This window comes from Neopelma chrysocephalum, unplaced genomic scaffold, assembly GCF_003984885.1.
Source record: "Neopelma chrysocephalum unplaced genomic scaffold, ASM398488v2 Primary Assembly neopelma1_93, whole genome shotgun sequence".
In the NCBI taxonomy this organism is placed as follows: Eukaryota; Metazoa; Chordata; class Aves; order Passeriformes; family Pipridae; genus Neopelma; species Neopelma chrysocephalum.
In genome coordinates this window covers 31,984-56,305 of record NW_020897755.1, presented here as the reverse complement: position 1 = coordinate 56,305, position 24,322 = coordinate 31,984, and the positions used below count along the sequence as shown (strand labels likewise).

The 24,322-nt window shown below is 56.8% G+C and overlaps 2 protein-coding genes across 4 annotated transcripts; one reads left to right on the top strand and one right to left on the bottom strand.

The window, feature by feature from the left end:
• The first annotated feature begins 21 nt into the window (after positions 1-21).
• CCDC78 (coiled-coil domain containing 78) lies at positions 22-24,308 on the top strand. 2 transcript variants are annotated; one of them, XM_027693655.1, is made up of 19 exons: positions 22-307; positions 3,907-4,069; positions 8,190-8,275; positions 8,881-8,941; positions 9,718-9,795; positions 10,055-10,183; positions 10,371-10,457; positions 10,685-10,864; positions 14,537-14,674; positions 14,750-14,800; positions 15,432-15,520; positions 16,215-16,293; positions 16,732-16,857; positions 17,614-17,825; positions 18,405-18,576; positions 19,514-19,557; positions 21,211-21,277; positions 22,609-22,709; positions 23,629-24,308. In XM_027693655.1, exons 2-19 carry the CDS (start codon positions 4,028-4,030, stop codon positions 23,750-23,752), a joined length of 1,866 nt encoding a protein of 621 aa, XP_027549456.1. In that variant the 5' UTR covers positions 22-307; positions 3,907-4,027; the 3' UTR covers positions 23,753-24,308. The 2 variants fall into 2 exon arrangements, with proteins under 2 accessions (XP_027549456.1, XP_027549457.1); XM_027693656.1 differs by lacking the exons at positions 22-307; positions 3,907-4,069; positions 8,881-8,941 and having other exon boundaries at positions 8,229-8,275; positions 9,718-10,183.
• IGFALS (insulin like growth factor binding protein acid labile subunit) lies at positions 306-3,239 on the bottom strand. 2 transcript variants are annotated; one of them, XM_027693657.1, is made up of 2 exons: positions 3,183-3,239; positions 306-2,592 (listed from the first exon to the last, which is right to left on the bottom strand). In XM_027693657.1, the coding sequence occupies exons 1-2, from the start codon at positions 3,196-3,198 to the stop codon at positions 779-781; spliced, it is 1,830 nt and encodes a 609-aa protein (XP_027549458.1). In that variant the 5' UTR covers positions 3,199-3,239; the 3' UTR covers positions 306-778. The 2 variants fall into 2 exon arrangements, with proteins under 2 accessions (XP_027549458.1, XP_027549462.1); XM_027693661.1 differs by having other exon boundaries at positions 306-2,589; positions 3,183-3,210.
• Positions 24,309-24,322: the final 14 nt, after the last annotated feature.

Genomic DNA, 24,322 nt, shown 5'->3' with positions numbered 1-24,322 from the left:
ATTTTACCTGACCTTTGAACGCTTCTCTGGGATTTGAAGAGCCAGGAGCAGCGCTGGAGTCTGACAGGGCTGTTGGCTTCTGGGGGATGGCCAGGCACCTCTTGCTCCCTCTCTGGGCGCGTGTCACCCACCCAGAGCTTGTGGGAAACGCTGTGAGCTCCTGACCCCCACCCAGGCTCTGCACCCCTCACCCTGAGCGGGCTCTGGGGAGAAACCCCAGCTGGGGGTCACGAGCTGTGGAACAAATGAACTTCCAAGAGGGGTTGCAATAGCTCCAAAGGTTTATTTGTCTGCTGCCATTTATCAGGTGAGTGACGTGTGCCTCTCTGCTGCTGCAAGGAATCATTCCAGCAAGTCCTCTGTCCCCTTCCCTGAGCTCGAGGGGGCTTTTAGGATTTCTCCACAGCTCCGTGGCAGGAGGATGCTTTGTTTTGTCCCACACGAGTCCTGGCCCAGGCAGGGATGCCCCTTGTGGGGCGGGGCAGCATTCCCCCATCTTGGAGGCTTAGAGATGTTCCCACTGGGAACAACTGGGGGCTGCTATTTAAATATTAAAGGGCTGAAGTATTCAGTTTGAAGCCCAGGAGCTGCTGCCCATCCAGCATTGCCTGGGCTTGACTCTCCTTGTGGTGGCAGCTGGAGGTGGTGGCAAAGCTGGGCTTGTCTGGGGTGGCCACAGACCCCCAGCTCCTGCTGCTGCCCCGGGACAGGGCAGGGAGGTGGCAGGGGAGGATCCCCCATCGGGAACGGCTCATCCCCTGGGAGGGGCCAGCCCAGCTCAGCAGTCAGCAAGGCTCTCCTCGGTGGTGTCCCGCAGGTCCAGCCCTGCCAGGGCCGGGGGGTGCAGGCAGGTGAGGTTGTTGTAGGTGTACACGGGCACCTGGGTGTCGTCCCCCTCGGCCACCGACTGCACGAAGCGCGGCACCACGGCCGGGTGCTGCAGGGAGAACTCCCGCAGCCCCCTCAGGGAGCAGTTGCAGTGCCAGTTGTTGCCCCCCAGCCACAGCTGCTCCAGGGTGAAGGGGGGGCACAGGAAGCCCACAGAGAAGGTCTCCAGGGAGTTGTTCCTCAGGCTGAGGTACCGGAGGTTGGCCAGGGGGGAGATGACGGCGTTGTCCAGTGTCTGCAGCTGGTTGTGGGAAAGGTCAAGCCAGAAGAGTCTCTGGAGCGGGCTGAAGGCGTCCTGGGAGATCTCCAGGAGCTGGTTGGAGGACAGGAAGAGGTACTCCAGGTTGCTCAGACCCACGAAGAGCCGGGGGGAGAGGTGGCTCAACCTGTTGTGCTTCAGGTCGAGCTCCAGGAGCTCGTGCAGTTCACTGAAGCTCTGGTCCTCGATGAGGGAGATGCTGTTGTGCTGCAGGAAGAGCCGCCTCAGGCTGGACAGCCCGGAGAAGGTGTTTGCTCGGATCCTGCCCATGCAGCTGTGCTCCAGGTGGAGGCTGTGCAGCTTGGTGACCCCCTTGAAGACAAAGTCAGGGAGGACCTTGATGCAGTTGTCAGACAAGTGCATGACTGCCACGTTGTACAGCCCCAGGAAGGCCCCGGCCCTGATGTCCTGCAGCTGGTTGTTGTTGAGGCTGAGAACCTCCAGCTGCCCCAGCCCCTCAAAGGTCCTTTCCACCAGGCCCCGGATCCTGTTGTGCCCCAGCTGCAGCTCCTCCAGGAACTGGAGGTCTTTGAAGGTCCTGGGCCTCAGGCTGGTGATGGAGTTGGTGGACAGGCGTAGGACGTGCAGGCTCAGGAGGCCCAGGAAGGTGTCCTCGTACAGCGAGACGAGGCGGTTGTGGGACAGGTCCAGCCACCGCAGGGCCTTCATGCCCATGAAGGCGCGGGGGGCGATGGCGTTGATCTGGTTGTGGTTCAGGTACAGCTTCTGCAGCTTCTGCAGCTTGACGAAGATGTTGATCTTGATGCCCTTGAGCGCGTTCCCGCTCAGGTCCAGCTCCTTCAGCTCGGTGAGGCTGCAGAAGAGCTGGTGCTGGAGGTAGGGGAGCTTGTTCCCGGCCAGGATCAGCTCCCTCAGGTTGGGCAAGTCATGGAACACCTTGTCAGGCAGGACCACCAGCGAGTTCCAGCCCAGGTTCAGGTACCAGAGGTTGGAGAGCCCCGCGAACAGCCCTTCCTCCACCTTGCTGAAGTGGTTGTTGTTGAGGCTGAGGGAGACGAGGTTCTGGGTGTGCAGGAAGGTGTGCGGGGCCAGGTGCCGCAGGCGGTTGCGCTCCAGGTGCAGGTGGTAGAGGCTCCTCAGCCCGTGGAAGGCGTGCTGCTCCACGCCGGCCAGCTGGCTGCTCTGCAGGTCCAGGAAGTCCAGGGCTGACAGGTTCCTGAAGGCAGCAGCCGGCAGGAGGGTGAAGTTGTTGCCGTCCAGCCACAGGGCCTTGGCGTTGGGGGGCACGTCCTCGGGCAGGCGCGTCAGGTTGCGGGCGCTGCAGAACACGTTGAGCTCCTCGCTGTAGTCGTCCAGGCTGCAGGCACAGGGGCTGGGGCAGCGAGGCGGCTCCGTGTCCCCCTGCTCCTTCGGGGGGTCCCCCCCGGGGGGCTGGGAGGCGGCGGCCAGCAGCAGGGCCAGGGGGAGCAGGAGGGGGACGCCTGCTGTGGAGTGTGAGGAAAGGGGCCTCGGTCAGTGCGGGGACACGGCCGCTCCGGGGGACCCCTTTGGGACCCCCTGCCGGCTGCCTGCACTGCTGGAGTTGGGGGGGTGGAGGGGTCAGTCCCAGCCCTTTGCACACACAGGACAGCTGCAGCAATTTGCAGAGTTTGGATCCCTTGGGAGAGGGTGTGGGATCACCCCCCACTCCTGCCATGGCTCGGACTCCTCGGGGTCTGAGCATGGACTCCCAGAACTCATCTCTATATTGCAGTGGCTGCAGCAGCTTCTGCCTTTCATGAGGAAAGGCCCCCCAGTACCCTCTCCTCCTCCCTCCCCAGCTGCCTCCCCTTAACTTGCTGTTCCTCGGAGCCAGGGGGTCTCTGTGCTGCAGTCCCTGCCCATCCCTGCAGCCCCAGCCAGGTTTGTGCTCTGCCCTACAGTGCCTGCAAGCCCCCCAGGCAGCTCGGGGGCCCCCAGAATGTATAATCAGCAGTGGAGGAGGAGAAGAGCGAAGGGTGACTGAAGCCCCAGCAGAGTTTGAGCGTGTCCCCCCAGCCCCAGCCCGGCCCAGGGGCAGGTTCCCCAGCCTCACCTTTGCCTGCGCTCATGGCGGCGGGCAGGGCAGCTCCTGCTCCTGCTCCTGCTCCCGCTCCCGCTCCGCTCTCCGGCCCCGCCGCCTGCGCAGGGATGGATGGAGCAACCACCTTGACGCCTGTCCAGCCGCCCGCCCGGCCGGGCTTAACCCCACTGCTGCTGGGCCGGGCTGGGCTGAGCCCCCGGGACAGCCTGGCCGGGGTTACTGGCACCGGGACCGGCTCCTCGCTGCTCCCCCTGGTCTGTAACTGCCTTTAGGGCAGCTCGGGAAAAGGGCATGGAGTGAGATATCCGGGAATCTGATGGAGTGGGGATGGGGATCCTGCCAGAGATGGGGTTTGAGTGGGCAGTGAGGGTGGAGGGAGGGATGGGGCAACCTCACAGGGTGTCCCATGACCCTATCCCGAGCTCCTGGAGGGTCCTAAACACTGACCCTTCCTTGGGTGCCTGCCCTCCTCTGCCAGGGATGCCCTGGGATAAGCCCTGGCAGTGGGTCCTCATGCTGCATCAGGACCCAATCTCCCACTGGTGAAATGGTGGCTGTGAGGGCCCCCTGGACAGTGGGGGGGTGGGGGATGGTGCTCCAGGGCTGGCAGATCACACTCTGCCCCTGGCAGCTCCTCAAAACCCCCCTGGGGAGGCTGGTGACCTCATCCTGTGTCCCTGGGCATTTCCCCACCAGCCTGAACAGGGGTTCTGTGGAATCTTTTACCACTTTCCAGGGCAGAAAGAGAAAGCAAAGAGAAAGCCCCAGCGAGAGGAGCCTCGTGGCCAGTGGCTGCTGGATGGAAAAGCCACGGCCAACCCTTCCCCATGTCCTGGTAGCCCTGTGCTTCCCTGAAGATGAAGTTTGGCATCATTCACATCATTCACCTCCAGGAACAGGTATCTCCCACCAGTGTTGTTCTTCCCAACCCTGGTTTCCCCCCATGGTGCAAGTGGAGCAGGGATGCTCTCCACCACTGTGCCATCGGAGCCTGGCATCTCCCCCAGCTCCAGTTCCCACCAGACTGCTCTGGGAGGTGGAGATGGAACAGGGAAGCTGTCCACCACCAGTCCCACACCGTGGGTACCCCCACCATGCCCATTCCCGTGGGGGCCTGGCATGTCCCCCCCAGCTCCACAGGCCACATCTCAGCTCTTCATCACTGAACTCGGGCAGTTCCATGACCATGGGAAGACGTGTTGGAGGGAGACATCCAGGCTCCAGCCTTGCAACACAACTTTCCCACAGGCACTGCTTTCTCCCTTCCCTTTTGGCCCTGAGTGCCATTCTCCTCCCCCTCTATTTTAATCCTCTCTTCTGGGAATTTATAGATCGGAAGGGAGAAACACGGGATGGGGGTACACGCACCCACTAATAGGCACTGAGCACATATTGACACAAGGTGTAATCAATCTGGAAGCTAAAAAGAGCTGAGCCAGCACAGCTCAGCCAGCCAAAACCCACAAACCTCTTTGGGAAGTTTAAATGAGCCCTGCCTGTGGCTGGGAGCAGGTTTATCCCTGCCTCCAGCAGCCCATTCTGGGAAAATGTCAAATGAGATGTGATGGGAAAATAAAGAGAGTCAATAAGCAAATCCCTTCCCAGTGTGGCTGCGGTGCAGGGAGGAGCTGGACCCATCTCCACCTTTGAAGGTCCTTGAGGCATCTCTTCTAGACCTGTCTCCACCTTTCAACCTCCCTGAGGGCTTCTCCTCCAGATGTGTCCCATCACCTGTGGCTGGAACCCCATGAATGTTGATCCCTTCAGCATCACCATGAGCCCACCTTGACCACCTGGACCTCCACCTGCCCAGTGTACCACGGCTCCACAGCCACCCTGGGGACCTCATTTAGGCTCCCACCATGGATGTCCTCCTCCCACCGTGTCCCTGGCCAGTGTGGACCTCCCCACTTGATCCCCCCATCACTTCAGCTTTGACAGATAATCTCCCTGGCTGGGACCAAAGTCTGAGCCGCCTCCCCTGGTTGCCATGGAGAAGGCTGTAATGGTATTAGGAAAAGCAGCAAAATCATAAAAAAGTAGTTTTCAAACCTATTTAAACTCTAAGGAATCATTTACCTTCCCCAGCAGCCCTCCCATGCCTGCAGGTCCCTCCCCAGGGAGCTTCCCAGTCCCTGTGTGTGGGAAATGCCACCAGCTGCCCCTGGCTCCCTGTTCTGGCTGAACTGGGGAGGGACTGGTGCTGGTGGCCCTGCCAGGTCAGCTGTGGGACCCCAGGAGCTCTCTGGTCCATCCCCACCCAGCAGGGTGAGTGCCCAGGGACAGCTCTGGATACCAGCAGGGACAGCACCAACCCAGGGTGAGCCCTGAGGGGATGTGACACACGTGGTGTTGTCACAGCTGAGTTAGGGAGTATTTTTAGCAAATCTTGCCAAATATTGTCACTGTCTGGAGGAGACCATCTCGCATTGCCAGGGCAACCAGCACTCCTGCTCCTCATCCCCAACCAAAACCGTGCCAGCCCTGATGCTGCTGCCTGAGAGAGCTGGGGTGGGTGACACCAGCACCCCAGAGCTTGTGCCACCCTCCTGGGGACACCAGCAGGGACCAAACCCCAGGAGTGGGGCTTGGCCTGGTGCTCAGTGGCCACCCACGTTTCCGGCCACCCCAGTCCCCGACACTGGACATGGGGACCTGGGAGTGGGGGCACAAGGGCCTGGCAGCTGCTGGCAAAGGTCCCCATGGGCATCACCAAGTGTCAGTTCCTGCCCTGCCAAGGGTGTTGGGAAAGTTGGGAAAGGTGCCGGATGCGCCAGAGGCTCTTAGGGAAGCCAATTACAGCCCTGGTGGCCACGTGGCCACATGAAACCTCACCACCAGCCCAGCCTGGCTGGACTGGTTGGACTGGGAGAGGTCAGGACATCCCCAAGGCATGACTCAGGGTGGCCAGGCTGTTGCTGGAGACACAGATGGGAATATTCCCAAACACTGAGGTTTGGGGGAAAGAAGAAACCCGGGGAGTGGGAGGTTGGAGGTGCATGGGGACAGGAGAACCTGTCCCAGCAGTGGCTGCCAGGTCAAAGCTGGATTTGGGGAGTGAACAGAGGGATGGGAGGCAGCCACCTTGCCTAACTCACCTTGATGACAGTGCTGATGTGCCAGGAAGGGGGAAGGGTATTGTCCATGTCCCAGGTCAGCTCTCCAGACCTGGTGGGTTCTATGCCAGTCCCACAGCAGCTGCTGGGTGGAGGGATCAGCCTGGTCCTCGGGGTGCCTGGTCAGGGGGTGTGGGCCACGCACCCTCCCCCTGCCTGGGATTGCATGGCCACAACCCCCCCCACACCTGCTGCCAGCACCGTGCCTGCCCCATCCCGGCCCTCCTCCTCAGCCCCGTGGGGAAGCACCTGGAGATGCCAGGGGGGTGACAAAAGGGACATTAACAGCAGTGGGTGCTGGCAGTCCAGCAAACCCAACACCTCCTGGGCTGCACAACAAGCAGCTTGTTCAGCAGGGCCAAGGAGATGATTGTCCCTCCTGACGCCCCTGGAGCTCACACACATCCAGGATCCCAGCGCAGGGCAGACCCCGATGGGTCAGAGCAGCTCCAGGGGGAACCATGGAAAGGGAGAGCTGAGAGAGCTGCTCCAGCTCCCTCCTCCTCCTCCTTCCCCAGGCTGGGATGGCTGGGGCTGTCCAGCTAGAGGAGACCTTGTGGCAGCCTGGCAATACATGAGGGGCCTTGGAAGAGCAATGGAGAGAAGCTTTTCCTCAAGACCCGTCAAGAGAGGAGAAGGGGTGATGGTTTTAAACTGGGAGACAGTGGGTTTAGATTGGATATAAAAAGAAAATGCGTTAGGGGGGATCAGTGGGAGCCTGGCCTGGGGGTGCCACGGCTGGGCACCTCTGTGCCTCCAGGCAGGTGGCACCGTGGGCTGCTCCCACCTCACCGGGCATTCCCGGCGCTCCACCCGCCTCCCGGCAGGAATCCGCTGCACCCAGGAGCGAACGCGAATTCCCTTTGCTGGCGCTGGAAGCCAGATGGAGCCAGTCACTGCGCTAACGCTGTGCCGGGCCCCGCGGGAGGCTCCGGGGAAGGCGGGGGCCGCTCTCCCCGCTCCGCCCGCGGGTCCCCTCGGGGGCTGAGCGCGGTGTGTGACCCTGCCAAGGGCTGGCAGGGCTGCAGGAGAGGTGACAACAAACAGCGGCATCGGCCCGGTGCGCTGCGGGCTACAAATATTCCACCTGTTTCCCCTTGAACTCCTGCGGATTTGGGAGCGTTTCTCCATCTTTGTGCTGCATCCCAGGGGAGAGGTTGGTACCTCGGAGCACGAGGGTGACCCAGCCCCCAGAGCTGCTGTGGTTAAGGTGTCCTTGACAGGAAGAGTGAAAAAGGCTCAGTACAGAACTGGCCTTTGGTGGGGTTAACAAAACACAGACTTTCTGTTTGGTTTCACTCTGGAGCAGGGATGGAGATTTGGGGCTGCAGTGACACCCTAAAACCTCATTTCTCACCCCAAAATTGCTTTTTGTGGTGTGGACCGGGACAAAATTTGCTTCACATTCCCAAACCATGGGGAAAGTGGGCACTGTCATTCCTGGTGCCCATAGGACACCTGCCACCAAGAGGGGTTTTCATAAATAATGCCATATTTATGTATGTTAATTGTCCTCTGCCATGTGAAATGGGCACCCTGAGGATGAGGAAGAACCTGGCTGTGCCACCGTGGTGGCACGGGCTGTTTGCCCTCCTAAATCAGGTGTCCTGGGGTCTGGGACAGCCTGAGTGCCCATCCTTGGGGTGTCCCTGTGGGGCTGAGACCCCTCAGGACACAGCATGTGCCCGGGGAGTGGAGCTGCTGCTCAGCTCCCCATGTGCTGAGCCCCCTCTGCCGTGGGCAGGGTGTGAATTTGGCTTTCAGCTCCTGGGTGGGTGTGAAGAGACTGTGAATTCTCATCAGCACTTTCATTACCTTAATAAAATTACTTCAGGTCTGTTAAGTTCTTTCGCAGAAAAATAAGCCCTAATTGGACGTTCTGTTGGCTTCTCCTTCCCCAAAGCCCCCGGAGTGTTCAGTCCCTGGGTATCACATCCATGGACCTTCATTCAATCCCCCTCGAGGGGCTTCTCCAGCAGCCTGGACCAGGTGAGGAGTTTTGCTTGGCATGGAGCTTCTGTCAGGGTGGCCCCTCTCCCTCTCATCCTCTTGGCTCTGACAGATCCAGAAGAGTTATTCAGAGCTGTGGTCTTTTTTGAACATTAATTGTCAAAGCTTTTCTTCTCTAAAAGACAGATTCTTACCTAAACTCACCCACTCTACAGAAATAGCAGCGATAATAAGCCTGAAATGAGGAGATTAAGAACTGGAATTCATTTTAGAATCATAGAATCATCAACTAGTTTGAGTTGGAAGGGACCTTTAAAGGTCATCTAGTCCATCTAGTTTTACCCCTGTTCAGGGTTTTCCAGCACTATCCACCACCCCCTACACTCCCTCTTACCCTCACTCTTACCTTGGAGACTCTTCAAGTGCTTTTAGCTTTGCACACACTTGGGATTTGTCCTATTCCAGCCTGGCTGGTCCCAGTTTGGAGCCAGCAGCACTGTGTAGACCAGCACAACCCAGTTTTTGCACTGTCTGGGCTAATCTGGGCTTGTTTCAGTGCGTGCTTTGCTTTGAAGTTTAGATTTTGTCCACACAGTTTCTCTGATGTGAAGGGATAAACTGGGAAAGGCCTTTTCTGTCACCAGCTTCAGCTTGATCACAGCTCTGAGATCCTGGGACCTTTTGGGTGATTCACTGACAGGAGAGGTACAAGGACTGCAGAGATCAAGAGAAAGTTGCCCAGAAGCAAGTCAGATGCTCCTGGATGGTTTGGAGCAGATGGAAGTGTTAATGGGTTAATTAATGCGTTAATCAGATCACAGAGTCATGGAATGGGTTGCATTCAAATGGACCTCAAAGCTTATCTTGTTTCACCCCCTGCCATGGGCAGAGACACCTTCCACTAGCCCAGGTTGCTCCAAGCCCCATCCAACCTGGCCATGGACACTTCCAGGGACGGGGCAGCCACAGCTTCTCTGGGCAACCTGTGCCAGGGCCTCCCCACCCTCACAGGGAAGGATTTGTTCCCAGTATCCCATCTAACCCTGCCCTCTGGCAGAGGGAAGCCATTCCCCCTTGTCCTGGCACAATCTGTCCATGGAAAAAGTTACTCTCCCTCTTTTTTATCACCCCCCTTTAAGTACTGGAAGATCCCTGCACTAGAGATGGAGGCCACCCCTACAGCCAGGTTTGGGAACGGTCCATAACTGTGGTACCTCCAAAATGGCAATATTGCTTCGCTGGGGGTGTTTCCTGAGCTGCTCATTCCAGTATCTGTTGTGAGATGACTTGGGAATAGAGAAGCCTCCCCAGAAGTTTCATTTCCTTCCCTCCAACAGCTCCCAGGGTGGCTGGAATTATTGGTTCCACCTTAAAATCGAGGTGGGTGCCACACCCTCCAGTAACCAAAGTTGATAGCAACAGTGCTGGACCTCCAGGGAGAAGTTCCTTAGAGATCCTTAGATCCTTCCTTTGCTTTTCAGTTGCTGCCCAGACCACACCGTGCTGAGATCCCGGCCTCTGAGCACATGGATCTTGGAATTGTTGCAGAGAATGAGAAGGTGAGTGCTGTGACAGAGCATGTGCAGCACCTTGCTAATGGAAAATATAAGTGTGAAGGTCTGCAGCCCCTTCCCGGGTGATGGAAGAGGCTCTGCCAAGGAAATCCTCATCACAGGAGGAAAATGGCAGCTGAAAATCCCATCTAGAATCTGTTCAGGCTCTGAAAAGCTGAGCTGTTCGAGCAGCTCGTGGTGGGTGAGTGGCAGGGGGAGGAGGGCTTGGCTGGCACCCGCTGTGGGAGCTGCTCTGTGTCTCCAGGTGCAGCTGCAGGATGGGAACGACGGGATGTACCAGCTTGGAGACCCCCAGGAAGGCATGGGGAAGCTGGCTAACTCCAAGACAGATTTCCCAGCCAGGGTGCTCTTCAGTGAAGAGGAAAAACTGAAGGTAAAACTTTGAGAGTTGGAGAGAACTGATCTGTGAGGCTGTAAGAGGTCTGTAGATCCTCTTCCTACTCTTTCCAGTAGGAAATCTGAGGGGGAATTCCTCCTTCTAGAGGGGTGTGTGTTGTGCTTAAACATCATGTTGGCCTCAGAATCCATCCATGGCTTTAATTAGGCTTTAATTCTCCTAGATTTCCAAGGACCTCGTCGATCTCCAGATAGAGACCAACAAAATGAAGGAGCAGTACGAGACAGAGAACTTTGAACTGAAAAATATGGTATCCAGAAGTTTGGAATAGCTGATTTCTGCCCTGCCAATGCCTTTGTCCAGCAGTCCAGCTCCTTACACACCCACCTTTGCTTTGCTTGGCATATTCTCTTGGCTCTGCCTGGAACTATATTCCCCCCTGACATCCCAGATATCATGAAACTCCCATGAAACTCATCTCCCTGTGACTGCTCCTGGTCTCTGCCACAGTCTAATCCTGCTGACTTCACTCTGCAGATCCTGGCCCTGGAGAACCGTGTGCGGGAGCTGGAGCTGTGCAGTGAGAAGGTGACGGGGGAGCGAGATTCCCTGCGGGAACACCTGCAAGCCCTGGAGAGCGCTCGGAAGGAGCTGGCACAGGAGTACATCATTCTGAAAAGCAACTACCTGGCCCTTGGGAAAGAGCTGGACCAGGAGGTGAGACAGACTCTGGTGCTCATCCTGGTGTTCCCGACTCCATCTCACATTCCTCTGATGTACAGGCAGCTTCGTGGCTTTGGGTTGTGTATTCGTGTCACAGCTCAGCTCCAGTGAGGCTTGTTTAGAGAATCAGGGAATGGTTTGAGCTGAAGGGGCCTCTTAAAGGCCACCCAACTCTACTCCCCTGCCATGGGCAGGGACACCTTCCACTAGCCCAGGTTGCTCCAAGCCCCGTCCAACCTGGCCTTGGACAATTCCAGGGATGGGGCAGCCACAGCTTCTCTGGGCAACCTGTGCCAGGGCCTCACCACCCTCACAGGGAACAATTTCTCCCCAATATCCCATCTAACCCTGCACTGTGGCAGTGGGAAGCCATTCCCCCTTGTCCTGTCCCTCCAGGCCCTTGTCCCAAGTCCCTCTCCAGCTCTCCTGGAGCCCCTTTAGACCCTAGAAAGAGTTCCAAGGTCTCCCTGGAGCCTTCTCCAGATGAGCACCCCCAGCTCTCTCAGCCTGGCTGCAGAGCAGAGGGGCTCCAGCCCTTGGAGCATCTCTGTGGCCTCCTCTGGACTCTCTCCAGCAGCTCCACATCCTTGTGCTGTTGGTTCCCCCATATCTGGAGGCAGCTCTGCAGGGGGGTCTCACCTGAGGGGGCAGAGGGGCAGAATCCCCCCTCCCCTGCTGCCCACGCTGTGGGATCAGCCCGGGGCACACGGCCGGGGCAGGTCCAGCCCCTCAGCTGTGACTCGGCCCTGGGTTTGTTTGCAGGGCCGGGGGTTTGGTGTCACACCTCCCCCTCCTCGCGGGGTCTGTGGGACCCGCTCTGCGCAGCGGGGTGGGCGCTGAGCCCACGCTGACCCGAGTGATCCCGGCCCCCGCTGGCGCAGCCTCCCCGCTCCGGGCCGGCCCCATCCCTGTTCCCGGGGGTCACGGCGGGGCTGGCCCGGGCACACGGGGCCGCTCCCCCCGCGCTGCCAGCGCGCTTTGTTTCCCTTTTTTCTGCTTGGCTTGCGCGGGCTGCACGTGAACGGATTGGAGCCGCTCTCTTTTCGGGCGGCGGGAAGGGGCCTGGGAGCTTTTAGGCAGACAGCTTTATAAAAACACTGGATTCAAGCAAGTTTCTGATGGCTCCTTAAAAGATAGTCACCTTCCCGGTGACTGTTAGCTTAGCAATTATTAACCAGAGTCTTTCGGACCTGGATTTGTGTATTTCTTTGGCAAGAACAGCTACTTCAATAGCCCTTCCTCTCTCCCCTCCCTCTCCTCTCTCCTGCTTCTCCCCCTTTTTAAATTGGATGGAATGACTGACACTCTCCTGCCTCCCTCCCTCCCTCCCCCAGCAGATAGTTTCGCCGGTTCAGCTGAATGACCTGGTTTTCCATGCCGGGCTGTGGTGGGAAGATGTGGAGCTGGGACCAGGCACGTTTGTTTGGTCCGGTCTGTCTGGATGGTCTGCAAAGCTCTGGTAGAGGAGGATGCAGGATCATGATCATGCCGTGGGTTAGTGACCCCTGTGAGCTGATCATCTGTCTTCCATAAGCTGAGAAACGGGAATTTCTTACAAGGAGGCAAGCTCAGCTCTCAGAGAGGGGTGAACCCACCCTGTCATCCCACTGGAGCACGAGGCAGAGCTGCTCTGCTCCCTCCTCGTGGAGGAATAGCTCCATGTTCAGCGCTCTCAGCTGCTCCTTGTCCCCAAGGGGGTGCAGTATGTTTGTCAAAAATTGGATTTTCAGGCAGCTGACATCTCTAAATGATGGGTTTAGCGAGTTAGAGGTAATAACACACTGTTTTCACATGGATCCTGGAATGTTTCAGAGGGTGAAAACACGTGGATTCAGTTCTGTGCCTGGATAGCATCCTGAAGAATTATAGAATCATGGAACGGTCTGGGTTGGAAGGGACCTTAAAACCCATCTTGTTCTACCCTTTGCCACGGGCAGGGACATTTCCACTAGACCAGGTCGCTCCAAGAAGCAGTGGAGCATGGTCCAGAAGCCAGAGGTGAATTCCTTGGATGTAATCCATATGCTGAGGGATTTACCCCTCCTTGGCTCTGCCTACCAGATATCCCTGCCTGAAGCCAGAAAGGCTCCGACTTGGCAGGCTGGGACTTGTCGCGACATGGGCCTCTTGCTCATTATTTTCCCAGTGCGGACTTTCCCAAAGGAAATGGGAAAAGCAGCCTGCGGTTCTGTCCCCTCCCCTTCCCCGGCGCTCTTCTGGGGAGACAATGAACCTTTTACACATTCCCAATTACAAGTGCTACTTGTGACCTTGCCAATATGTTGTCATGGCTGCTTGGCGCAGAAGCAGCTCCGCGGACTCATTCACGGCCCCTTGGCCGGGAACAGTTGGAGCCGCTGAATTGTCGGGCGCCCTTTGTGCTGGATTCACACACCGCCCCGGGGCTGTCCCGGCCGCAGAGCCGGCCTTGCCCGGCCCTTGGGAAGCGCCTTGCAGAAGGTGCCAGCCAGGCACTTGGTGCCTGTTTTCTGACTCGCTGTAAATTCCTCCTTTTCAAGGCTCTGACCTTTCCTCTCTCCCCGTTTCCTTCTCCCTTTGTCCCGCGGCTGCGGCGGCGCTCGGCGGAGGGGACCCAGTGCCTGCGAGCCGGGTTCCACGCCGGGGTTTTCTCTGGAGCCAGGCCAGGCTCGGGAGCTCAGCGAAGCCCAGCTCAAACCCGGGACTGGACTGCCTCTTTTTTTTGGCTAAACCAGTAGTTGTGCCCCCTTTCCGACCGAATTGTCGGGGCTGACAGCTGCAGATGGATCGCTCTGGGCTGGGGAACAAGCGGGCTGGCTCTGCGGAGCTGTCAGGTTTCACAGCTGTATATCTCACCTCTTTGTCAGCCTCTTTTCTCCTCGCTCTCCCCCAGCCCACCCTGTGCTATCTTTTGATAAGCTGTTCTCTCCACGGATGACTCAGATGACCTCTGCCTCCCATCCTCCCGATTCACTGCCATGGTAACAATTACTCAAGCTTGTCCCCAGTCATAAACCCCATCAAAGCTTTGTTATCTACACAGAAACCCTCCCGGGAGACATGAATTCCCCCAGTGTTCCTTCCAGATCACCTGTAACAGAGCTTTTCTCATTCAGATCCTCTTTATCTTTTGGAAATGTGTCACTTCACACCAGCACTGCTTTGAATCTTGCTGCCTACACGGAGCTGTGGGCTGGCTGCTGCTGAGGGATGCATCCCAACCGAACTGGGATTGTGTCAGCAGGGATGGACAGAAGGATGGAGATGTGGCCCCCTTCTCTTGTATTATGGAGTCCAGCACTGTTCAAAGCTGTTCCATGGGGAAAGACATTCCAGAGGTGTTGGGAAGCTGCATGGAGGGTGCAGGGTTGGAAGGAGGAGAAAGCTGGAGGCCAGGAGAGGTGGTGGCAGAGCTGTGCCCAGGGCTGGCACTGGGATCTGGATCTGAATGTGAGAGAGAGACAGGCAGAGGGATAAGGTTCCACGGGAATAACCCTGCTGCCTGGAAATGCATTTCCATGAGAACTAGAAAATCACTCATATCTTTGGACCGGTGAAGATAAGACCATAGGAGAGAGAACTAAAATTAAAACTTGCTTTTGGGAGGGTTCAGGGGTGCCTGCCTTGTGCACACGTCAGGAGCAGCAGGTGAGGAGGATTTTCTTTCTTTCTTGTTTGACCTGGCAGGTCAGGAGGAATGAAGAGCTCACCCAAGAGCTCCTCAACCTGGCCAAAGGCAGGAACACCCTTCCTGGCACAGAGAGCACCCCCCCGCCTGCCATGGCCCAACAATCCTCTGCGGAGCTGGAAAGGGTGAGGGGGAAGGTAAGGAACTCTCTGCCCTTCCACCAGCTCCTTGGACAAGGATCTAACAGGCCCTTCTGTCTCTCCTAAAAGCAGCCTGAAGATGCAGTTGCCTCTGGACACGAGCGGCAGGAGCTGGAGAGAAACGTGAGTGTGTGGGGTCTGCTGCTGGATCCTTGGGAAACAGAGGGGGGACTGATTCCAACTGTGGCTGGCACCTCCTTGTGCTAACTTGAGTTTTGTGGATCAGCTGATGCCTTGATTCATTTGAAATTATTTTTTAAGCTGTGCAGTTGCAAAATGAGGCTGGGGTAACTCCAGATGTGCAGGCAGAGCTGAGGGAGGGCACAGGTGGTGCCCTCGTCCGTGCCCTGTCAGGGTGAACACAGGCAGGAGTTTAAAAGCCAACAAGTGCAGAGGACACTTATTTTCTTCTTGCTCATACTTGAGAAAGCTGGGGGTGATGAAACACCCGAAACGGAGAGCAGGGAGATGCTCTCAGCCTCCTCCCCATCTGCAGTCCCTGCAAAACCACCACCAGCTCCTGCTGGGAATGTGGCTCTCAACGTGAGAATTTCCCTTGGGAGAGCGACACGTGTGCACCTCCACGTGCCCTGTCTGCAGATCAGACTCCATTTCTGGTGTGCTACAGGGCACCAGTCCCTTCCAGTTTAACCAGTCCTTTCCCCAGCATGTCACCACTCACTGGGCCCTCTCCTCACTTCGTCCTCTCTTTGCTCAGCCTTCTGCCTCATCTTCCTCTTTGTTTGTCCCTCAGTTGCTTGGAAACCAGGATCACATAAAAGTGGAGCTTGAAAAACTGAAGAAAACCCACGACTGGCAGCAGCAGAAGCTGGAGGAGCGAGTGTAAGTGTTGGGAGCACCTTCTGCTTGGCTGGGCATTTATGGGCTTCACTGCAGCTGGATTTGATCCATGGGAGCAGGAGAGGAGGCAGGCTGTCTCTGGTGGGGTACAAGGTGGGAATGATGATTCACCCTTGGAAGAAGTGAGACCTGGAAGGAAAACCTGATGTTTTCAAGGCTCTTCAAAGAGTCAGCTGTCTGCTTAAAGTTGGTGGTGTTTAGGGACACCTTGAAAATCCACATTCTGTAAAACACAGCCCAGAGATGAATCCAGCCCCAGCCCTTACCCCCACAGCAGGTCTTCCATTGTCATGGGATGTGGTTGATGACCTGGGAAAGGCTGCCCCAGCAGGGATGATGCAGGAGTAGACCCTGTGCCTGGGGAAGACAATTCACCTTTGATGGGGAGAGTTCTGTGGTGCTGGTTGATGCACATCTGGGGAATGGCAGCTGCTGCTGGGAGATTTCTGTCATCCCAGTGATTTCCTTCCCCAAGCTGGCTGTGTTGGACCTACAGAGACTCCCAGAATGGTTTGGGTTGGAAGGGACCTTAAACATCATCTCATTCCACCCCCTGCCACCTTCCACTAGACCAGGTTGCTCCCAGCCCCATCCAACCTGGCCTTGAACACTTCCAGGGATGGGGCAGAAGTTTGGGGGGGTTAAAATATAACCCATTTTCTTCCTGTGTGTCCAGGCTGGGGCTGGGGAAGGAGCTGCAGGAGGCAAAGGGAGCGATTGGGGACACGCAGCGCAGGCTGGTGGAGCAGTCAGCGGTGAGGACAGGCTTCCTTCCCCTGCTCCTCCTGCCAGCCATGGGCTATTCCTGAGCTTCCAGGGGGGCATGCCTTGTATCCAGGTACTCTGACACCTCTTCCTCTCCAGGGAGCTTTTCCCACCAAGGTTCTCCTCCCTGTGCAGTTTCCTTCCGCACGTGGTGGAAGGTGCTGCTTGCTCAGGTGGTGGGAGGAATTTTGTTCACTGATTTTTAGAAAGAGTTGGTGGAATCACCGGGGTGGGGAGGTGGCAAATGACAGAAGGTAGCAGGGGAATTGAGGCTATAAACATTTCCATTGGACTTCTCTGAAAACTCAGGACCTTCCCAGCTCTAGTGAAGTCGAGTATCTGGAAAGGAAATCTCCAGTGTACTGTCGAGCTTCTCAGTTCCCCCTCCTTGGCTGGAGGGCAGCAGTTTCTTTGTTTGTTGTGCCCAGGTGCTGCTCACGTCCCAGAGCCAGCTGCAGGAGGTGGAGGCAGAGAACTCCCAGCTGCAACTCCGGCTGAAGGAGCTGAACGAGGAATATCGCTCCCGGCTGGCGCGGTACATCCGGGACGTGGCGGTGGGTACCCCCCGCCCCAGGGGCTCTGCTGGCCTGGGGATTCACAGAATCATGGAACATCCTGAGCTGGAAGGGACCCATAAGGATCATGAGAATACTCCTGGCCCTGCACAGACACCCCAACAGTCCCACCCTATTCCTGAGAGTGTTTTCCAAACACTCCTGGAGCTCTGGCAGCCTTGGTGCTGTGCCCACTGCCCTGGGGAGCCTGGTCAGTGCCCAACCACCCTCTGGGGGAAGAACCTTTTCCTGAGATCCAGCCTAACCCTGCCCTAATGCAACTCCAGCTGTTCCCTCAGATCTCTCCATGCTGGCTGCCCTCCTCTTGCGGGATGCTGCAAATAAATAAGACTAAATAAGTGAATAAGAGGATCTTTCAATCCCAGTTATCTGACCAAGAAAAATCCCAGCAGAAACTCACAGGTCATTTTGCAGGGCTATACAGGAAAACTGGGTGCAGAGGGGGGCTGGCTTAGAATCATAGAATGGGTTAGGTTGGAAGGCACCTTAAAGATCATTTCATTCCACCCCCTGCCATGGGCAGGGACACCTCCCACTAGCCCAGGTTGCTCCAAGCCCCGTCCAACCTGGCCTTGGACACTTCCAGGGATGGGGCAGCCGTAGCTTCCCTAAGGAACCTGTGCCAGGGCCTCCCTACCCTCACAGGAAAGAATTCTTTCCCAGTATCCCACCCAACCCTGCCCTCTGGCAGCAGGAAAACATTCCCCCTCAATTCCTCTGTCTGTGCATTTACAGAACTACATGGACAGCAAATCCAGCCACGTGACAAGACACAGCAAAGCCCCAGCTGATCATGCTGCCATGAAGCACTTTGTGGACAACATGCTGAAGGATATCCGGGCTTCCTACAAGTCCCGGGAAGAGCAGCTGGCTCGGGCAGCACGTGGGTACAAGAAACGCATGAAGGACTTGGTGAAGAAGCACGAGAACCTGCTGATTGCCTATGGGTAAGGCTCAGACAGGCTCTGGGCCACCTCTGCCTTCAGGACCAAGTGAAGTGCCCCATAGCACCCACCCCACTGTCCTAGAGGGAGGCAAATGAGGCTCCCAGGGGGAGCAGGGGATGTGGAGTGCATGTTATCCCTGCTCCTGCCAATCCAGGATCGAGGTGCCTCCAGCTGCACGTCAGGGTGCTCTGGACATCATGGAGCTGCTTTGCACATATGTTTCTCCCACGTAAAATTCAGGGTGAGAGATGGATCCCACGCTGGATGGTGTGGAAATGCAGAGGTACCACAAATAGCTCCACCTCCCAGCCCGTCCCTGCAGTGCTTTCAGCTCCACTCCACAGCTCTCTCAGCAGCTTGGGCTGTGGGAAGCAGCAGAAATACTTGTGGTATAAAAGCTACAAATAGCTCTAGGACAAGCTCCCCTCAGAAACTCTCCCAGGAATGCTCCCACTTATCCTTTGCAGGTGGCCAGAAACCAGCAGGTCCCAAGGGAATGGTACCTCCAGGAGCAGCAGAACTGCTCGGTGTTGTCACCCAAAAAAGCAACCAGGGACTGACCCCTCTGGCACGTTACAGGCTCCAGCGAGAGCAGATCCGGTCCCTGGGGAGCAGTGCTATGGATTGTGGCCCTGCTGAGCTCCACTTCTCCATCTCGGACCCAGAGCTGCTCACAAACACCACCCGGGAGCTGAACCGGCTGCGGGAGGAAAAGGCGAAGCTGGAAATGCAGCTCCAGGAACTGCAAAAGGTGGAGGCTGGGCAGGGAAACTGGGGAGTGGTGGGGAGAGTCTTAAGGTGACACTGAGCCCCTTTCTTAGGCATTCACAGGGTTGTTTAGATTGGGAAAGCCCTCCAAGATCATCAAGTCCAGCCGTTCCCCCAGCACTGCCAAGGCCACCCCTAAACCATGCTACTGGGTCCCACATCCACCCTCTCCCTGAGGATTCGCTGTGCCCGTGGCACAGGCAGGGAATATTCCAATCATCTCCCAGTCACAGAATCAGGGAATCCCAGAATGGCTTGGGTTGGAAAAGACCTTAAAAGCTCATCTTGTTCCACCTTCCCACCATGGGCAGGGACACCTTCCACTAGCCCAGGTTGCTCCAAACCCCATCCAACCTGGCCTTGGACACTTCCAGGGATGGGAGGAACATCTCTTGATTTGCATGGGATGCATTTATTTAAAAATTCAGAGGATGGGAGACTTAAAACCTTGAGATTCTACAGCACATCATTTCCTTGCCAGGGCACTGGTGGCTGTGGGAGTGCTGGGGTACGTTGTGTCCCTTCAAAGGGGGCTTACAAAAAAGGGGGAGAGTGACTTTTACAGGGGCAGAGATTGATAGGACACGAGGAACAGATTTAAACTAAAAGAGAAGAGATTTAGATTGGATGTTAGGAAGAAATTCTTCCCTGTGAGGGTGGTGAGGCCCTGGCACAGGTTGCCCAGAGAAGCTGTGGCTGCCCCTGAATCCCTGGAAGTGTCCAAGGCCAGGTTGGACGGGACTTGGTGCAACCTGGGCTAGTGGAAGGTGTCCCTGCCCATGGCAGGGGGTGGAACAAGATGAACTTTGAGGTCCCTTTGAACACAGCCCATTCCATGATGTGATTTCTATGAAGGTGGCAGGATCTGGGATTGCAATGGTTGAATGCTTACAGGAATCCTGCTCTTCTTTTGCCTCCAGAAAGGACTGAAAGAAGCCTCTGCCTTTCCACTGCCTCCAGAGCAGTAAGTGCTGTTTGTTTCGGAGGATATCTGTCATTCCAAATTCTCCTTAATGTGTGCATTGAGGAATCTCTTTTGCTTGCTTGGAGACAGCAATAAATAGGGAGAAAGGGAGCTTCTGGGCCTGCTCTGGGAAGAACAGCTGGCTGTCCCCTCAGCACAGCCCTTCCTGCGGGGAAGAGAGTTGGTCATTTGGGCCTTGATCCAAGAAAGCTCTTAAGCATATATTTGATTTAATCCTGTTTATAGTCCCACTGACCTCTTTAGAAGCTGAAATTAAGCATATGCCCAAGTGCTTTGGTGGATCACAACCTGAGAAGGGGCTATGGAACACCACCAGTTTGGGATGGTCCTGTTTCTCCTCCCTCCCAGTGCAGGAGCTGGGCTGGAACCCTTCAGTGCCACTGTGCTGATGCCTCCCTGGCTTCCCAACAAGCTCTGGATTTGCTCATTTTTGATGAGTCTCTTCCCCCTGCTCTGTTTCTCTGCTGAAACTCGAACAGCTATAGCTGTGGAGAGCTGGAACAAAGCGTAGGAGAAACCTAAGCTGGGATTTTTCAGCCTTTTAAGATGTGGTCACCCAGAAAACGTGTCAGGTATTCCATTAGCTGGGTGCCAGCACCAAGGAGTGGGTCAGTGCCAGAGCCCCTGGGCTCTGGAAGGGTCTCAGGCACAAGCTTGAGATTCAAACAGCCTCTGCCATGCTTTCCACACTGAAAATAGAAGCAGTCCTTGAGTAGATGCATTAATTTTATCAGACTCACCATAGGAGCAAGATCTGGAAAATCCAGAGTCTGAATTTTAGTGATGCATCTTGTTTAGGTTTTTTAACTGTCAAGAGACCAAACTTCAAACTGTGATGGGTTTATTCATGCTGTTACCTTGCCCCTCCAGCTGGTGACATGAATCCCAGTGTTCCCACAGCATTTCAGCTCTAGTTCCTGCTTCTTGCTTTTATCACTAAATCACAGAATGGTTGGGGTTGGAAGGGACCCTAAAGACCATCTCATTCCGCCCCCCATGCCATGGAGGCTTATCAGCTGCATGGACTCCCTGTTTATTGTCCCCTTCTCTTCTGGCTCCCATGGAATCCCAGCCGGGATTCCCTGGGCTGGGAAGCTGCAGCCACCGGAGCCGCTGGGAGCACAATGCATTCCTCCCTTCACACAGCCCAAATTCCCCGAGCATCAGATGTGACCTGTTGTTTTCCTCCCTCAGACTGGGAGGCAGTGGGAAGGGCTTTCCCACGCCGGGCTGAGCAGACAGCTCACCTATCGTGCTCGCTGACCAGAACGGGCCGTGCTCCCAGCGCCAGCCTCGGCCATTGATGGCTCTCTGTTCCCACCAAACTCAGCCCTGCAGTGGCAGGTTCAGGGCTTTTTCTGCACGGAGGCCTGCGACGTGCGAGTGATGATGTGATTTGGAACAGACCCAGCTGCCCTGGTGGGCAATCCCAGGCTGGCAGAAGGGCTGTGACTCCCGTGCCTGGGCACGGGATGGTGCCGCATACCCTGAAGAGGTTTGGGCACTGGGAGAGGAAAGGTTCAAGGGCTGGGGTTCATGGTGGGATGGGCATGAGTTGTGTGGAGCTGTGTGTCCTGTGGGTGGGCTGGATTTGATATCTGGGCATGATCCAAATATGCTCTTCTCTCGTAGGCAGCTGGATGAGGAGGGCTGGGCAGAGGTCAGGAAGCAGCTCCGGGAATTCACACACAACACCCAGGTAAAAGTCTGGAACAGCCTGTTGGAGTAAAAGCTTATCCCTCACCCACATGGCAAAGATGTGCTGCCCTGGGGCCGATGTGCTGCTCCAGGCTGGAGGGGGGAAACTTTCACAGAATCACAGAATATCTCGAGTTGGAAGGGATCCACAAGGATCATCCAGTCCAACTCCTGGCCCTACACAGGCACCCCAGCAATCCCACCCTGTCCCTGGGAGCATTGTCCAAACAGTCCTTGAGGTCCGGCAGCCTTGGGGCCGTGATGACCACTGCCCTGGGGACCACCTTCCATGGAGCCTTGCTCTGGCTTTGGCCTCAGCCCACCCAGTGATGCTGACAGGTCCCAGCAGGTGATGTCTCAAGGCTCTACTGTCCCTGCTGCTAAAGGAAGGAGAGCAGCCCCTCATCGCTCCTGCCTGTGTTTCAGAACAAGCATCTTGGCATCTCTATAACCAACTGGGGGTGCCCGTCCCCTGTGCTGGCACTGCTGAGGCACCTCCAATCCTGGGGTCAGTTTTAGGCCCTGCATGACAAAAAGGACATTGAGGGGCTGGAGCGTGTCCAGGGAAGGGAACGGAGCTGGGGAAGGGGCTGGAGCAGCAGGAGCAGCTGAGGGAGCTGGGGGGGCTCAGGCTGGAGAAAAGGAGGCTCAGGGGGGACCTTCTGGCTCTGCAACCCCCTGACAGGAGGGGGGAGCCGGGGGGAGTCGGGCTCTGCTCCCAGGGAACAAGGGACAGAACAAGAAAAAACAGCCTCAAGTTGTGCCAGGGGAGGTTTAGATGGATATTGGGGAAATTTCTTCACTGAAATGGTGGTCAGGCCCTGGCACAGCTGCCCAGGGCAGAGGTGGAGTCCCCATTCCTGGAGGGATTTAAAAGCTATGTGGATGTGGCACTTGGGGATGTGGGTTAGCAGTGGCCTTGGCACTGCTGGGGAAGTGGTTGGATTTGATGATTTTAGAGGGCTTTTCCAACCTACATGATTTCATTGATTCCATGATTCTGTTTGACCTGGCTCAAGCCTAGGCTGAATCTGAATCAGCTTCTCAGTCTGGTTCCCCCTGGGTGCAAAGATATTCACTTCCATGTCGTGCCTTTCCCTGTCCACAGTGACCTGAGGAAGGGCTCCACCATTACCTGGGGGTGTTGAAAGCTGAACACCTACATTGGGTGTATTTTTGTGGCCAAAAAACCAGAGCTGCTGTGGCTGAGAGGCCAGAGCGACGGGGAAGTGGTTGGAAGGGCCTGGCAGAGAGGGACTGAGCAACTTCACTCCAATCTCACAGACCTCCCTGTTTTCTCCATGTTTTCTCCACTTTTCTTCGCCCCTCCAGGAGGATCTGGAGCAGGAGAGGAGCCAGCTGCTGACTCGGGCTGTCGTGGCAGAGGAGCAGGTGTTGGAGCTGCAGGAGTACATAAATCAGCATCTTGCCAGGTGAGATGGTGGGATCTCCCTGCTCTGCCCTGTGCTCCCAGTTTATCTCCAGGCTCATTGCCAGGGACATCATGGTGCCCACCACGCTGTCCGTGCCCACTGCTGGCACTGCCACAGCACTGCCAGCACGGCTGATGTCCTGCTGCACCTCCAGCTGTGCAGGCAGCTGCCACCAGCCCTTGTTCCACAGGGCAGGGGGACACACACATGCCCAGCCACACGTCTCCTTCCTTCCCTGCTCACCCATCCTTTGCAGGAATCACAGAATCATGGAATGGTTTGGATTGGAAGGGATCTTAAAACCCATCCAGTTCCACCTTCCTGCCATGGGCAGGGACACCTTCCACTGTCCCAGGTTGCTCCAAGCCCCGTCCAACCTGGCCTTGGACACTTCCAGGGATAGGGCAGCCACAGCTTCTCTGGGCAACCCGTGCCAGGGCATCCCCACCCTCACAGAGAATTCCTTCCCAATATCCCATCTAACCCTGCCCTCTGGCAGTGGGAAGCCATTGTCCCTCGTCCCTCCAGGCCCTTGTTCAAAGTCCCTCTCCAGTTCCCTTGGAGCCCCTTTAGGCATTGGGAGGGACTCTAAGGTCTCCCTGAGCCTTCACAAGGGGCTAAGAGGGGGTTGCCTCCCAGCAGCCCCCCATCCACATTCCTCTCTCCCTGGCTCATCCTGCCCCGGAGCAGGGAGAGCAGCTGCTGGGGCAGGGAAGGGTGAGGACAAGCAGGGCCTGTCTGTCGGACCATGATCCACCTTTCCTGCCGTGACTGCCCACCTGGCAAGTCAGGTCAGGCTCTGCAGTGCCCACGAACACCTTTGAGATGAAAGGCTGTGGGTTCCTACTCGCCAGGCAGAGCTCCTGGCACGGCTCAGTGCGCAGGGACTGTGCCTGCACTGTGCTGCTTCCCACCGCAGGTACAAGCAGGAGATCCTGCGGCTCAGGAACGCTGAGGGCAGCGAGGGGCCTCGTGTGCTCAGTGCCAGGGCAGCTGCTGCTCCCCCCCTGCCCAGAGCCAGGACTGCCAGCCATGATCCATAGCACTCCGTGAGGAGCAGCATCAACACAGGGAAGAGCAGGATTCAAAGCAGGAGGTTTGTGTTCTATGGGCTGCCAGGAAAGTATCCTGCCCAGGCCGGGAGCGGCGAGGGAAAGCACGTGGGTGTTCCCCATCTCGAGTTCACAGGACTAAAATGAGACAAGACAACTGTGTCTCGTCTTTCCTCGTCTATCCCCGGGCTGCAGGAATTCTGCTGTTCCCTGAGCACGTCACGGACACGGGGTCAGGTTCCCAGGCAGCTCTTTAATGCCGGGCTGCAGGGACAGGTTCCTGTTCCTGCTGTAACATTTCTGCTGGGTGAGACCTGGACCAGAGCCCAAGGGCTGCTCCTGCCTCGCTCTCCTCCCCTCCCTCCCAGCTCCCGTGAGGCGGAGCCAAGGCTGGCTCAAGGCACTCTGAGGCTGGACAAAGAGATGAGCTGCTCTTTACTTGTGAGGCTGGGGAGGCCCTGGCACAGGTTGCCCAGAGAAGCTGTGGCTGCCCCATCCCTGGAAGTGTCCAAGGCCAGGTTGGACGGGGCTTGGAGCAACCTGGGCTAGTGGAAGGTGTCC